The sequence below is a fragment of the Brettanomyces nanus genome, chromosome 1 (assembly GCF_011074865.1).
Source record: "Brettanomyces nanus chromosome 1, complete sequence".
In the NCBI taxonomy this organism is placed as follows: domain Eukaryota; kingdom Fungi; phylum Ascomycota; class Pichiomycetes; order Pichiales; family Pichiaceae; genus Brettanomyces; species Brettanomyces nanus.
This window is the reverse complement of record NC_052374.1, coordinates 1,126,887-1,142,447: the sequence shown is the minus strand read 5'-3', so window position 1 is coordinate 1,142,447 and position 15,561 is coordinate 1,126,887. Positions and strand designations below refer to the sequence as shown.

General features: G+C 40.7%; 7 protein-coding genes across 7 annotated transcripts; 3 read left to right on the top strand and 4 right to left on the bottom strand.

Moving 5' to 3' along the window:
- Positions 1-215: 215 nt before the first annotated feature.
- Positions 216-2,507, bottom strand: FOA43_000529 (uncharacterized protein; the record flags this gene model as incomplete). Its single annotated transcript, XM_038920859.1, has 1 exon — positions 216-2,507. One exon carries the CDS (start codon positions 2,505-2,507, stop codon positions 216-218), a length of 2,292 nt encoding a protein of 763 aa, XP_038776787.1.
- A 693-nt stretch (positions 2,508-3,200) lies between these two features.
- Positions 3,201-5,684, top strand: FOA43_000528 (uncharacterized protein; the record flags this gene model as incomplete). The annotated part of the gene is made up of 1 exon (XM_038920858.1): positions 3,201-5,684. One exon carries the CDS (start codon positions 3,201-3,203, stop codon positions 5,682-5,684), a length of 2,484 nt encoding a protein of 827 aa, XP_038776786.1.
- A 601-nt stretch (positions 5,685-6,285) lies between these two features.
- Positions 6,286-8,124, top strand: FOA43_000527 (uncharacterized protein; the record flags this gene model as incomplete). Its single annotated transcript, XM_038920857.1, has 1 exon — positions 6,286-8,124. The coding sequence occupies one exon, from the start codon at positions 6,286-6,288 to the stop codon at positions 8,122-8,124; it is 1,839 nt and encodes a 612-aa protein (XP_038776785.1).
- An 82-nt stretch (positions 8,125-8,206) lies between these two features.
- Positions 8,207-8,680, bottom strand: FOA43_000526 (uncharacterized protein; the record flags this gene model as incomplete). Its single annotated transcript, XM_038920856.1, has 1 exon — positions 8,207-8,680. The coding sequence occupies one exon, from the start codon at positions 8,678-8,680 to the stop codon at positions 8,207-8,209; it is 474 nt and encodes a 157-aa protein (XP_038776784.1).
- A 235-nt stretch (positions 8,681-8,915) lies between these two features.
- Positions 8,916-12,425, bottom strand: FOA43_000525 (uncharacterized protein; the record flags this gene model as incomplete). The annotated part of the gene is made up of 1 exon (XM_038920855.1): positions 8,916-12,425. The coding sequence occupies one exon, from the start codon at positions 12,423-12,425 to the stop codon at positions 8,916-8,918; it is 3,510 nt and encodes a 1,169-aa protein (XP_038776783.1).
- Positions 12,426-12,614: 189 nt separating this feature from the next.
- Positions 12,615-14,096, bottom strand: FOA43_000524 (uncharacterized protein; the record flags this gene model as incomplete). The annotated part of the gene is made up of 1 exon (XM_038920854.1): positions 12,615-14,096. The coding sequence occupies one exon, from the start codon at positions 14,094-14,096 to the stop codon at positions 12,615-12,617; it is 1,482 nt and encodes a 493-aa protein (XP_038776782.1).
- A 133-nt stretch (positions 14,097-14,229) lies between these two features.
- Positions 14,230-15,036, top strand: THG1 (tRNA-His guanylyltransferase; the record flags this gene model as incomplete). The annotated part of the gene is made up of 1 exon (XM_038920853.1): positions 14,230-15,036. One exon carries the CDS (start codon positions 14,230-14,232, stop codon positions 15,034-15,036), a length of 807 nt encoding a protein of 268 aa, XP_038776781.1.
- Between the last annotated feature and the right edge of the window lie 525 nt (positions 15,037-15,561).

Below are 15,561 nucleotides of genomic sequence, written 5' to 3'. Positions count from 1 at the left end.
ATGGGTCAAAAAGGAGTTTTCAGAAAGTCAATTCGGCTGTACATATGTGTGCATTATCTACATTAAACTTTCATTTGATAAACTACTTTATATCCTTTGTATGTTTTCTTCATTGCACTACTTCTTTAATCGTTCAACTTAATATATTTTCGAGATTGGTAATCCACCGCTAACATCACAATGCTAAGCAAAGATAAAACGACTTGGTCCTGTTCTCAGAAAACTATATAGTCTTGATGAGGATCTATCAAGTGCTCATAATCCTTATTTTCTAGAACTCTTTTGGTGTGATTCAATCTTTCAATCGATTTTTCGGGAACATACATTCCCTTTGAAGAGATCTTTCTTAAAATATCGAGGAATCCATCATACAATTTATCATCACGAATTACAATGGCAGCCAATGCACAGGCAAATATGATCCAATGTAAGGCAATTCCACACGTATAGTAGTAAGGAATGGCATATATCATTTCGAGAATGGAAGTCAACTGTTCGGAAGCAGTAATCGGATCTCGCTGGCCAATAAGGAAGAAAGTTGAGTAAAACTCGATCCCCATTCTAAAAGCTTTGTCGATATCTTTAAGCGAAATGTCCATACGTAGGTCTTGTATATTCAAAGGCTTGTAATTATTTGGCAACTTCTTAAGGTCCCATAATAGCTCAAATCCAAATGTTTTGGCCTCGTTCAGCACCTTGGTATCTCTAGTTTCAAGAACCAGTCTTAAAATGTTTGTTCCACTTAAGTTTCTTCCCCGCTTCTTCTCCATATCAATGAATCTGTAAAGCTTGTGAAGAATTGGATTAAGCTCTCCGCTGTAGCCACGTAAGCCATTGATACCATTGTCAAAGGTAATTAACTTGTTAGGTGATGACCCAGCAAACATAATATCCAAAGGAGTTCTGGCAGTAATCTCTCCACCATTATCAGAACTGACCATAGCCAAAAACTCAACGTTGAAGAACCATTCTCTTATTACCTGAAAAAGCTTGAGCGCAGCCATATCGGATTCATCCTGAGTGTTGACAGAAGGAAGTAGCTCGGAAGCCTTGGTCAAAAGCCTGTAACAGTTTGTCAAGTTGCTTCTCCATAAACTATTCGTATCACAACTATTGATTGAGAAAAGAATAAGAACAGAAAAAGCGATAGTGACAAGTTCCGAAAAGGAACAATCTTTGATAAGTCCATCTCTGATACTATCCAGGATATGTTTCAAGGTAGGAAGTCTGACGGAGCGGTCCCAAATGCGAGCTTGGTTTGGATGTTTCATATTTTCGTAGAATGTAATCATAAAAACACTGCTATTGAACATGATAACATTCTGGATAATAGTATGCTTCTTACTGAGCCGTTGAAAGATCTGCATCAGTTGATTAAACGTCTCGTCAGGATAGCTCGAAAAATTATAATAAAACTGTGACACTCTGCACAAAGTCCAATTGAAGTCTATCAATTCTGTATCACTCAAGGACACAGCTTTCTCCGGTCGTAAAATGATCGGATCATATTGATAGAGAAGTTGCATGTATTCGAGGTTAGAAACATTTCTCCACTGAATCTGAAAAACATTCATATTAGGATTCCTTTCCGGCTTGACATTATTGGTGCCCATCAGAAACCAGGAAGGATCTTGTGCAGTGAGCATGCTGAGAAATTTGAGATCGTCAGGGAGAATGTCAACCAAATCATCCAACTTCAATTTATCAAGAGAGTCATCAAAGCTGTCATCTATCTGCTGTTGAGACAGTGGAGATTGTTGTGAGTGATTTTGACTACTCACTGTGCTGGCGTTTGTATGGTTACTGTGCATTGAACCGTCCTCCTTATTGAGAATATGCTTCAAATTCGTTGTCGTTCCATCCTTTTGATTATCCACATTGGTACCGTCCAGAGAGCGAGCATTTATAGAAGTATTAGGTGAAGGAGTGTCAAGGGGAAGATTCTGAGAAATGTAAGCTCTATTCTGATCGATAGAGCGTTGTTGATGCGGTGGCTGTGGTCGTATAAACTGCTGTTGTGAAGGTGATGGGTTAGAAGAAATAGAATCAATCAGCCTCATATTTATTCTCGGACTTCTAACATGGGGCTGAGAGTTGATAGGGTACGCAGGCTGCATTTGAAACGAGTTTGCACCCACTATATTTTGATTGTTTGTGGGGGGTAGCAAGGAAGCATTCTGAATCACTTCAATACGAGGCATCTGCATCTGTGGAAGCGTGGATTGTTGCATTTGTACTCGTCCCGTTCGCATTTGCATTTGCATCGGTTGATGCAGCGGCTCCTGAAGACGCTGGTTGTGGTTCAAAATAAAGTTGAGCGAAGATCCTTTATCATCAACACCCTCAACGACAAACTTTGTATTGTAAACGCACCTCTTCTGACGCCTTATGCAACGTTTACAAGATGGTAAGCCTTCATCACACTTAAGGTGAGCATGCTTGCAGTCTTCGCATCCCTTACGGGAGTAACCAGTTTTCTTGCGGACAGTCTTTGACACACGGGACATTGATGAACAAAGAAAAAGGTATGAGGAAGAAATGTTCTATATGAACACAGAGTTAATCTATTAAAACGATTCCCATTGAAAATGCAGGGAAACACAAGACAAAAAACCAAAAGACGAGAAAACAAATAGAGGAAGAAATAAAAAAAGAAATGATGTCAAATAACAATAAGAAGATGTTAGGTGACAGATGACAAACTGTGACAGGATCAGAAAAAACACTAAAAGCAGGAAAGGGGAAAAAACACCCAGGTGTGCTTGTTACATAACTTCAAGATAAGAGAAGCTGTCAACCAGGAAAAACCAGCAGCGGGAAACCAACGGCGAAAGCCACTCAGGAGAGAGCTGCATTAATGCAGCAAATTGGTACGGCATCTGATCCGGGATAGGAAAAGAAAAAGAAAATTTAAGAAGAGTAACATTACCCTGGAAAATTCTACTGGGGGGGGGGGGAGCCACAACTGAGAATCCCTACAGGGACACAACACATTAGAGAATTAGCATTGGGTGTGTAGGCAGTTTGAGGATTTAAAAATTTTTTATGCCTGTTCGCGGTGTGAAGAGAGAAGTAGAGGGGAGAGAGGACAAGTTGAGGAGGCAGATCAACAAGAAAAAGAAGAGGATGAGAAGTTGAATAAAGGAAAAGGCCTCCCCATAAAGAGCTGTGGATTTTCTTCTGCTTTTCTTCGATTGATAATGTCATTTGATCCTGTTCACGATAGCATTGAGGCAAACAAGGACACAGAGGAGCATACCGTGAAGGCAGAAATTTCTGACGATGCCTCGGTCTCTGGTAGTTCTAGTGCTTCCAAGCATACCGCTTCACTCACATCCCTTCTAAATCCTACGAACATACCCGCTGCGAAGAAGGGAACCAAAATATCTGATTTACTTGTGGGCCCTCCATCCCAGCCAGAAGTTAATGTGACCAAAAAGAAGAAACGGAAACCCTTCTTGAAAGATATCTCCAAAGACGCCGAGCAGAAAGAGTATCGAAGCTATCAGACTCTCCTGATAAACTCACGTTCCAGGCATCTAAAGAAGGATGACGGTGAGCCTTATTGGAGGCACGAGATCCAATTTGAGTTTCTAATGAGACTATTCTTCAACAATAAGCGTGCTTTCAAAAACCCGTATTATGAAGCCGGAGTGTCATATCAATGGCCTGATCATTTCAAGTGGGCTCGCAATGATGACGGTTCCGTATGTCAGAATGATGGTAAGATGTTGACTTTTTTTGAGCTCTACTTGATTACACTTTTGAAGTCCAGTAAAATCTCCAAGATCTTGAAAGACAGATTACTGTTAGACATTAATTATGCTTTAAATTTCTGCGTGATCTGTTTGCTGGTCAACATTGGACGGTTGAATACCACGGTCAACTTTGATTATGAAATGAAATCTCAATTTCGTACCTATCATTGCATTCCCTCTTTACAGGTCGGCTCACATCTCCCTATCATTGAAAAATACTACAATATCGACGAGTCTGCCATCAAACTTAGACTGATTGAAGAAGACGGTATAGTAGTTACAGGAGAGAACTCAGCTAAAGCTACTAACTCTTCCACTCGTTCTTCTACTTTGCCTTCGTATGCGTCCGTCCGTGGCGGAAGTGGCTACACTATCTCTACAGTGAAACAGCTTCAAGATACACCACGTATCAAATCGATTCTTAAGTCAATCAATGATCTAAACACTGAAATTCCCAAAAGTTACAAAGAATTTGTTGTTGGTTTATCTTTGGGGAACAAGTATAACTTGAACATTGTTAGTCTTATTTTCCTTCTTTGCGTTCATGAGGTTGAAATTTGCAAGGCTTTCTTTCCGGAGCCCGCTGAATTAAGTGAAGATGAACGTGAACAGTTGAATAATGACGATCCAGTTTCTTCCGGTTCCTTGTTTAATGATATCTGGCTTCAGCAGGATGTTCGACCGGAGGATAAGGTAGATCGGTTTTTGTGGTTGATATATCTCTTCAAAGAGACCGAATTTAAAAGTGAGAAGATGCAGAAAAATCCTTTCAACAAGCCTGGAGTTTCCACAGAACTTTTAGAGTTTAATCCAAATGCTGAAATGTCAGAAGAGATTGCTACAAACAACAAATACATTCTCGGAAAGACAAGGAGTATCGTTCCCGAACTTCACTATATTGATAGAGGCTATCGGAAGGCAGATCCTGTACTTAACGATGAGGATACAGATTCTGAAAAGTCGTTTGGTGAGAAGATGAAAGCTTTAAGACTCACGTTTGTTTCAAAGGAGTATTCGTCAGATTCACACAGGGTGGAGCTGTCAACTCCTCCATCGTCAGCTTCATCTACTGCTGTTTCTACTGTTGCTAGTGGTACTACTGCTGTTTCATCAACGGAAAAGGAGTCGAATGCAACCGAGGCCATGCCAGCTGATGCCAAAACAGTACTTTCGAAGCCTGCTTTGACGATTGCTCCAAAGAGAAGAAGTACACGTGGAAGTGCTGCCAAAGAGGCAAAGAAAATATCTGAACCTCTCAAAGTGCATGCTAGTGCTGATTTGCGCCGTGGAACAGAAGAGGCCGGGAAAAGAAGAAGGGTTTCTGTTAGGCCTTCGTCAATAGAGTCCAGATTGAAGCGTAGAACCGGCATTGAATCTGTGGAAGCAGGAGCAGCGGATCCATATGAGCTTGAGATTATAGAAGAAAGCTATGAAAAATCCATTAAAAGAAGAAGAAAAAATGGTATAAGTTTGCCAATTCGACTTTCTAGATCACAGATTGAGTCACTGCTCAATAGTGAAATCAAAGCAATCAACAGCAACTCAAAGAATGCCACTTCGAAAAGGCATAGAAACAATGTGTATTCCTTGTTCATGAAAGATCTGCTGGATTATAAGATGGACCAAATTCAGGATCTACGCATAACCGAGGGGAACCTAAAAAGATATTCTAAGATCGACCCTAACATGTTGATATGCGAGGCGGAGGGTGCTAAAGTGGATGAAACGTCCAGTCAATCCGAGCTTTATGACTTCGGGGAGTTTAAGGTGCATTATTTCAAGGAGTTGAATAGGATAAACATATCGATAGATCATATGGAGTTGGTAAAACTGAGAGATTCAAAGTTGAAGCACGACGAAAGAGTCAAGCGTTTCAAGGAGGCAACTTCTTTCATCGACGAGGCTATGAAGAAGTTGGATGATTAAATGAGTGTTCGATTATACCACGTAGATATATCTATATATGTTTATATATAATAAGAGGAGAGGGTAGATAATGTACATTGAAATGCAAGTCTGTTTGCGTAGGGAAGATCATCTTTAAGCTAGTAGCTGGATACTAACTATGGAGTTACCTCGTATTACGCATTGACCTATCTTCACAGCCTCTATTCCAGATTCGTCGGTATCCTGCCTTCTCTTCTTCTTCAAAGGAATCAATTCCACACAGTCGTCCATATTGATATTGAGGAAAAGATCATATCCAACCAGTCTTCCCTGGACAACACGAGACCCATTCAAGTCGAGCTTTATTTCCTTACCCAAGTATTTTTTTAGTTCGGGAGTCGACACCATGATTGATACGCAACAAATAAAGACGACGACAACGAAAAAATTATAGGACTGGAGTAGAACCAAGAAAGTAACGAACACTGTTAGTCTGATGGATGAGGCTAAATTTTTTTATTTTTCAGGCTTGGTTGAAAGTCCATGATAGAGCTTACGCGAGTAAGGATAATTCAAAAGATTATATAGAAAAGAGACAACGCGTTCTGTAAAAACAAAGAGAGGATTACATCAATATATTATGGAGACTGAAGGCAGTGACAGTTCTGAAAAGGAGAAGAGCGGCGAGGATTCAAGTACTCTCGAAAAGGAAGCTGAAGTCCCGGCTTCTCCGGTACCTGGTACTGGAAGCTCCAGCCATGATAGCTCTGGAGTAGCTAGTGATGCGGATTCAGATAGTTCTAGTGCTGTTGATAACTTTTTTGCCGAGGTGAGTGGCGAACGACAGGAAACATCCCTAGATGGAGTGTCTGAAAGCTCTGTTCAAGCGACCTCCACGGTAGCGAACATTCCCTCACGTACGCAAGATCTTGAGAAGAGTATTGAGATTGAGGTGCCAGAAGTGTTGAATGGAACGGCGGAAGAAGGTTCCAAAGGCAATTCCGAAAAGGCGATCTCTAAACCCAATCGTAAAATATCACCAATGCATCATGAATATCATGAGGAATCATCCAAGATTTCTTCTAGCTCGACGCCAAGCGGAGAAAGCACTCCTATAGTGAGTTCGGATTCTTCCGATGAAGAGGTGTTTACTTCAGAAACTCCACAGATCCTCCCAGAGGCTTCCGATGGTCATGTGGCTACTGAAGCAAGCGAGGTTGGTGCTAATTCTCAAGAAAGCACGGGTGACAAAAGTTCTGCCAATCATTCTAATGGGTCGATTGATGAGTCTCCTTTAAACGTTCTTGCAAGCCCTACAATTGTCCATGAAGGTTCCGCTAATATATTACAGAGCCCCAATTCCTCCACTCCTTCTTATAACCCTCCACTGGCTCTTCCTGATACTCCCAAGAGTACTGAAAGTACTGAAGACCCAGATTTCGCTGAAACACTTGTTCCTTCTAGAAATCGGGAGTCTTCTGGTGCAACGGGACATGCACAGGCTTCCGACCACAATACAGATTATAGCCCTACTTCTTCGCCAAAAATAACTGCTAAAACTTCTGGGAGCTCTGATGATTCAGATAACGATACTTCATTTGAGGAAGAGTACGATGAGTATATTGCCCTTAAGAAAGAGCTTGTTGAGTTAAAGAAGCAGCTTCTCGATAAAATATCACAGCTAGAAGATGAAAAGAAATCAGAAGACTTCAATATGGACAAGTATTTAGAACACTGCCAGCTACTCAATGACTATACAAATTTACCGTCGTTTGATTTCGAGAAGAGACTCAAATTGATCAAAATGTTTTATCCTAATATGAACATTGTTGATGTTTCACGACATAAAGATGTTGAAACCTCTAATCAGTCGTTGTCATTCACTATATCCTTTATCAGACTAGCCAGTTTCCGTGTTCAAATTGTTTTCGATAAATCAGATGAAAAAGTGATGAATCTCAGTTTGTCCAAAACTGGATCCTTGAATATCACTACGGAATATGACCAGATAGAGAAATTGATTAAGTACTGTGAAGCGCAGAAGGATGTATCTCTGTTCATCTATGCTCTCAACTCTTATATTCACCTTTTCAAGTGCAGATCGCAACTATGGATGGACTTGTTTGCGAAATACTTTGAAGAATCCGTATCCATAAATGGATACACCAAAGTTGAGGCAGAGGGTAAAAATACACGTTTGTTAGCGTACGCTTTGCTTAGATCTTCTTCCTCGTTCGAGTTGACTAAGGAGAAGAAGGAAATTGTGTTCCACTGGGACTTCTTCTTTCCTATGGGCGAAAACTATAATGAAACCATTGTAGGAGACTGCCAATCGGAGATGAAATGCTTTGTATTCGTAGAGAGTGAAAATGGGAAAGACGATGCCGTACTCGACTTGACAGAAACTTTGAAAGGATTGGTCAAGTCAGATGGTACGTATAAAGGATTTTCCAGGCTAATTGAAAGTATGCTAGTGTGACAGGCATACTATGCCCTGGATTGTGGAGTCTCATTTTATTTTGTATTACGTTTATTATGTACCGTTAGAGTTTTATGTTCTATTAAAACCTGAATTGCATCTCTGTGCCAGCTTTGGAAAGCCCACATTTTGCGTAGAACATCTCGTTGGCCGGATCGCAATCAAGAATTACCTTATAACAGTCCAAGCTGCCGGCAATTTTTATAAGATGACGAATTAGAGTACATCCCAACTTTTTACCCTGTTGATTTGGTCTCACTGCGATATCCTCTATATGACCAACCTTTCCGCAATGGTGGATCAATTTCGACTCCACTATAACGCTGCCAATGGCCACTACCGTTTCGCTTAAATCCAATATCACTAAAGTATGATATATCTCCGGGTGCCTGGCCCACGTTTCTATGGTGTGCTCAAATTCCTTATTAGTTATTTCACCCACAGTGGTGAGAGCTTTGAGGACTTCTAACGCACCTCTACCATAGTCATCGGAACATATTTTTCGAATATGATAACCATCAGGAAGAGGCGGCAGTTCATCTATAAATGAAGGCATCGTCAATAATAATAATATCAGAAACTGATAACAAGAAAAAAGCCCGATCAGACTGTGAGGAGATGAACGTTTATATGCCAGACTGTTGACAGAATAGGAAATTAAATTCGAGATCAAAACATTTCCCCTGAAAAAGAGAAAGACAGAATTCAAAGCGTGCAGAGACGCAAGCAATTATTATTCGGATATAAGTCTATATTATAGTACAATCGGCAGGCAAAGTTATGAATAGCCCTTATTTAGGCTCAACATTATACTTCATTCTAATACCCATAGCATTAAGTTCGGAGTCCAAGTATTTGAGCACGAACGGAATACCTACCGTAGTCGTATCATGACCACCAACAAACTTGTTACCTTGTCCATCTTCCCACACATCTAACTCATTGTCCTTAATTACCGAGGAAGAGTCCACTTTTTGAGCGCAACGTCTACATCTAAATCCAGCAGCAGTACCGATACGTGAAACAGACATCTGAGTGGAAAGAATCGAACCACATTCTCTGCATATAGCAGATTGAGTGTAATCGGAACAGTTCAACAAACGATCCTGAAGCAAGAAAGAGGTACCATGTCCAATCAATGCATCTCTCTCCATCTCACCAATTCTAATTCCTCCGTGCCTCTTTCTGCCCTTTACTGGTTGCATAGTAAGTGAGTTGACTGGACCGGTGGATCTAACTTGGAATTTATCGTTAACCATATGACGCAAACGCTGATAGTAGACAACACCAATATAGATGTCAGCCCTAAGCTCTTCACCAGTAACACCTGAATACATAGGCTCATTCCCGTAATAATTGTATCCCGATTTGGCCAATTGATCTCCGAAGTATGCCAAAGGAGTGTCGTTTTCACCAAACTGCCAAGGTGTTGCATCCTGGGCAATGCCATGTAGAGCACCGGCCTTTCCGGCCATAGATTCTACAAACATACCAATGGTCATTCTCGAGGGGAAAGCATGAGGATTAATGATGACATCTGGCTGCATACCAGATTCTGTGAATGGCATATCGATTTGTGGCCATTTTCTGGAGCAGACACCTTTCTGTCCGTGTCTGGAAGAAAATTTATCACCAATAATAGGGGCTCTGCGGAGTCTGAACTTGATAGTCATGATTTGACACTCTGCATTGGCATTCTCATTACCTATCAGCTTCACTTCATCAACGTAGCCAGGTTCGGAACTGTGATATTTTTTGATCTCAGTCCTTCCAAGGATATCATCGTAATATGCACAAATAGGGTCAGATTCTTCCATATAGGTGCCAACGTATGGTAAGCCATCCGCATCCAACTTCTCTCTCCATTCTTCTGGCCATGCATCGTCACCAAAGCCGTAATGCTGTGTGACTGGGTCTCCCCTATTACGGTCCCTTCCTAAATCGATCTTCTCCGTCTTGTACATAGAACCATATGCAAATCCCCTTTCCTCAGTGGATTTATTTAAAATCATCGCATCATCCATATCATAACCCGTGTAGGCAATGACAGCAACGACAGCATTGGTACCATTAGGAAAATTATCCATGCCAAAGTCATCATATAAGCCAGCCTTGACAATAGGCGACTGACCGGATTGTAACCTATAAAGTTTGTTATCGGAACGGTGAACTAAAGCGACACCTGGAGTTCCCATGGTCTGCTTGCCCATTTGACATTGATACATGTTTCTAGGGGACTGGTTAAAGTCTGAAAATGGTGTCAAATTGGCAAGAGTGGATAAGACATATGTTGGAGAGAACTCGACATGAGTGTGAACGTTGCTCTCAATCTCGTTTGGTTCAACCGCAATATTCATGTAGACTTGCTCAAATGGACCCACCATATCCTCTTTATTTAGTGGGATGTACCTCACTGGTCTCACCATTCTGGAACGGCCTCCAAAGATATACAATCCTGGATACTGGCCACTTTGAGAAGGTGGCACATAGCCAATTTCAAGTTCCAGAGGAATGCAATGGTCTGATGATTCTACTTTCCAGAAACGAAGGGTATCAGCAACAATCTTACCCTGTTTATGAGAACACCATCCAATAATACGGCCATCTAATTGCACACAACAAACATTAGGTCCAGAAATTGCTACAGCAGATGCAGTTTCAGAAACTCCAAGCTTGTACAACGCTTGACAGACCTTGGAAGTATCCAATTGCTCCGTGGTAACTTTACACTTGTAAGCCAAATGGTTCAACAAACCACACGGAGATCCATCAGGCGTATGCACTGGACAAAGGAACCCCCAAGACTCGGGAAGCAATTTACGCACGGCGGTAGTCTTCAAAGCAGCAAAGAAAGAACCACGGTGCACCATTCGGAAATGAGCCAAAAAACGATGAAAGTTAATCTTTTCGGCAACAACTGTATAACCACTAACTTGCTGTAAATCTAAACCAGTTTGAGAAACCAAGTTACCAGTAGAGAGGAAATACTGCAACTTCTGACCAATATTAGCATTAGTCCTCGTGAATACACGACTCATGTATTTAGGGTCTTCAAAGTCGACATCAAATCCCCTGTTTATATCGGCCCTTATTTGAGCGCATATATTTTGCAAGTACTCATCAATTTTCTCTTTAATAATCATTCCATAAAGGAAGCCACCAAGAAGAATCTCATGGTTCTGGGTCGAATCAGGATTATCTTCAACGCAGTCGCCAGCAACAAGAGAATAAAGTTTACGGATCATGAATAGAAGCATTCTGAATTTATCCTGATTGTTTGACAAATGAACCAAAATGGCTCTTTTGATAACCTCTCTACCAACGTCAGCATCAGTACGGTCATCGCTAGCAGAGAACACAACTCTGAATTTATTACCAAGATATGCAAGAGCCTCTTTTTGAGAATTCAACTTGTAATGCTTGTAAGTTCTAAGAAGTAACTCCAAACGATCAGTCAAGAAGGAATTTGAAGTATCGGAACCAACAATACCATCGAAAATTTCACGATCATTGGCCTCTATAAGAGCACGCAAAATCATGACAACAGGAACCAAGTATTCGTTTTTTCTCCAAGAGAAACGAAGTGTAACATTACCGTCGTTTAAATAATGCAAGACATTAGTCACAGAAGTCTGATCTGGTCTAACGCTTCTGATCTGGACACCAAAATGTGAATAGGACGCACCTCTATTACTAAAGGAGGAACGGATAACAGACATCGGATAATTTCTACGTGGCATAATCAACATACGAATGATCTTCTCAATTCCATTGACGATAAAGTAGCCACCGAATTCATCACTTTCTTCACGGTGCTGAACCAAATCTTCCGGTGACATACCTTCCAAATTACATCTGTTGGATCGAATCATTACAGGAAGCAAGCCAGCCTCTTTCACTTGGCTGACTTCTTTACCATTATTGGCAATATAGGTAACCTTTAACAAAAGACGACCGCGATAGGAGTTAAGTCTCTCACGGCATTCGGATGGGTAAATAGTTCTCACGAGTGATAACTTATCTGAAGAGGGAACGGTAGGTTTGGCGATCTGAACGGAATCAACACGAATATCCAACCTGTTTCCCAAAAAATCGGGATTAGTGGAGTCAAAAATCGTTTTGGTACCGATATCCTTGACAGCTAGGTTAAGTAAACCTCCTTGAGGTCCCTCTGTAAGTGCATTGAACGAGCCAATATGAGGTTTCACGGCCTCATACAAAAGAGGGAACGCTGATTTATCTTTGGAAGGATTTTTAAATCGATCCACTTGCTCAAGTGTTCTGAATTTGGCCTTTGACATATCGATAGAAGTCGAACAAGTGTTGAATAATGTCTTTAACAAAGGTAGGTCTGGTCAAATTTTTACCTCAAGTTTCGGTAGATTAAAAAATTAACTGAAAAAAAAATTATCTGAAAATTTTTAAAGATTTAGAGATTTAGAGATTTAGAGAGAGTCGTCAAGCGAAAATGGCGATAGGATGTAACTAGATTATATATCTGTAGAATCAGCTTCACTAATGCAGTAGGATGTAAGAAGTTTATGTCGGCAATTCAAAACTATTAAATGATAACAATCTACGATGTATCTGTAATAGGCAGGGTTGTCAGTTGTTGGACCCAAGTTGAATCCCTCATTATGAGGTCCCCAATCAAGAGGTCTCTGGTAGAAAAGATAATAGAGCTTTAGATTGACTTCGTCATTTTCATACGATTGGACCACAAAAAAGGGTTGACCCTCATCAAACGTTTTGATGTTGGGTCCAGTGTTGTATGCATTGAAGTATTCAAAATAATCGAACGCTTTTTCGAATAGAAGGATCTTTCCATCAGTGATGAAAACGTTAAGACAAACGAGAACATTGTTCAATCCACTAACAATAAGGTAGATTTGCTCTTTACTGAGGTAGATAGCCACCATATGGCAAACGGATGCCCCAATATGAAGGTGATCTGGTATTTGAGTTTGCTTTAACTTGATAGAAGAATCCCGCAGAGCTTTATTCAGCTCGAATAAAGTGACGTCGCCATTGCTAAACCCAATAACAAGATGCCTGTCTCCCAATTGTTCAATGCTGGTCGGTTCATGCGAAAAAGATTTTACAGCCGTCATTGAGTCTCCACAATGAGAGAGAATTCTGTATCGGGGTCCTTTCTGAACAACATGAAAGATGAAATGCTTATTCTTCACACAAATTAAAAAGGAATGAAGGGGTACAAAACTTATCGGGTGTGAACTAACAGCATCATCTTGAGTTATCAACGTCCAGTTATTCCGGGTCCAGAGTAGACGGCTTGAAAAAACTTGTCCATTGCGAGTGGTGGCCACCAAAGGATTGATTCTACCGACAAATGCATTCATTGGATGACTGAGAGATGTGATCGCATTTGTAGGTAAAGGGCCCGCAAAACCCAAATTAGAGTCTGCATTATATTCATAGTATGGCGTGGCTTGAGGATCAGAAAGATCGGATAAGTTTGACACTGAAGCAACCGACTTGTAGTTGTCACAAAAGATGTACCATTTGCAATTGGCTTTGACAAATCCAACAACGGAAGACCGTTCGGGAATATGAAGGAATTCCTCTCTCTGAGAGTTTCCCAAACTCTGAATTTTGACCCTCTGGCTGAAGTGTCTGCCGAAATAGTAGATATCAGAATTGGGTCTTGCGCGATCCTCTGTTGGTGGTAACTCTTTAGAAAACATCAAGTACTTATAGTGTAGCTCCATATCTGTTATCCCGGACTCCACTATGTGGTCAAAGTACTGTTCGGCTAATATTTCTATTGGTAATTGCACATTCATCTGAATCTCCGATTTCTTTACTAGCTCTTGCTCTCTGTTTTTCTGCTGGATTGTTGACGATGTGTAATGATGTTGACTAACCCCAGAGTCACCACCACCTTGAATTATACGGAAGTAACGATGTCTTGTTTCATCATAATAGAATCCGGGTAGTTCCAACCTACTCATATATATATATACCTGTAAAAAGATAACGCAATCTGAACTGTTTAGAGTGAAAAAAAATTATATATATATGTCAAAGTAAGACCAGCGTTTTGCATTCAGAGTTCAACTATAGTTTTGTTCTATCCACCCAAAAATGGCAAAGTCACGATTTGAATATGTGAGAAACTTCGAAAGGGAGAATCTCCTTCTTCCAGAAACCCATATTATCATAAGGGTAGACGGCAGGGGGTTCCATAAGTTTAGCGAGAAATATGAATTTGATAAGCCTAATGATGATCGTGCCCTAAAGGTGATGAATCTTTCTGCCTGTCAGTTGATGAATCAGATTCCAGATATCATGATGGCATACGGTGACTCTGATGAATACTCGTTTCTTCTTAGAAAGCAATGCGACATGTTTGAGAGAAGAGAATTCAAGTTGATCACAACTTTTGGTTCTACATTCTCTGCGAACTATCAATACTTTTGGAGTAGTGTATGTTCTGACAAACCTTTAACTGTGGAGCGACTTCCAACGTTTGATGCCAGAGCTGTGGTATATCCTTCTGATGATACCATCAAGGACTACTTTCGATGGAGGCAAGTTGACTGCCATATTAACAACCTCTACAACACCACATTTTGGAACCTCGTCATCAAAGGAGGCATGACTCCTCATGACGCCGAAAATAAATTGATAGGTACGGTGTCTGCCGACAAGAATGAGATTCTCTTCAAACAGTTTGGTATAAACTACAATGATGAGCCTGAAATATACAAGAAAGGTACACTTTACATTCGTGACTCAGTGATAACTCCAACGGAAGCCAATACTAGAGACCTAACCAAGAGACAACTAGAGAGACTTCAAAAGAGATTGAAGAAAAGTGAAATCAAAGAGCTTCACTGTGATATAATTAAAGATGAGTTCTGGGACGATCGGCCTTGGCTACTTTGCTAATATAATGATGATAACTTACTAAATTTCATAGCTATGTACAGACAAGGATCTCCTCCCCACTTATTTCAAGCCAATTTGCGGCCATCTAAAGGAATTTCGGGCTTCCTAACGACTTTAGACATTTTTTGAGGAGCTGGCCACTCTGGATATAGGATGTCAGCTTTCTTTAACAAGTTTTCCACGCTGTTGCTTGGCTGTGCTCCTACACCAAGCCAGTATTTCGTACGCTTAAAATCTAGTTTCACGTCCTTGGTGGGTATGTACCCTAGCATCTTTTGATCTGGCGTTAGTGGGGAAGGCACGGGATTGTAGGTGCCTATGACCTCAATAGGCTTTCCATCTCTTTTGGTTCTTTTCGTGGTAACCACTATATTGTATACCGGTTGATGCACTCTGCCCATTCTGGCCAATCTAAGTCTGACCAACCCTTTCATTGTAACGTGTCCTTTATCAGCTAACAATAATAGTATATGTATCTATCCTTGTACGAACTACGCTTGAGGAGACCAATTATTTTTTTATCCC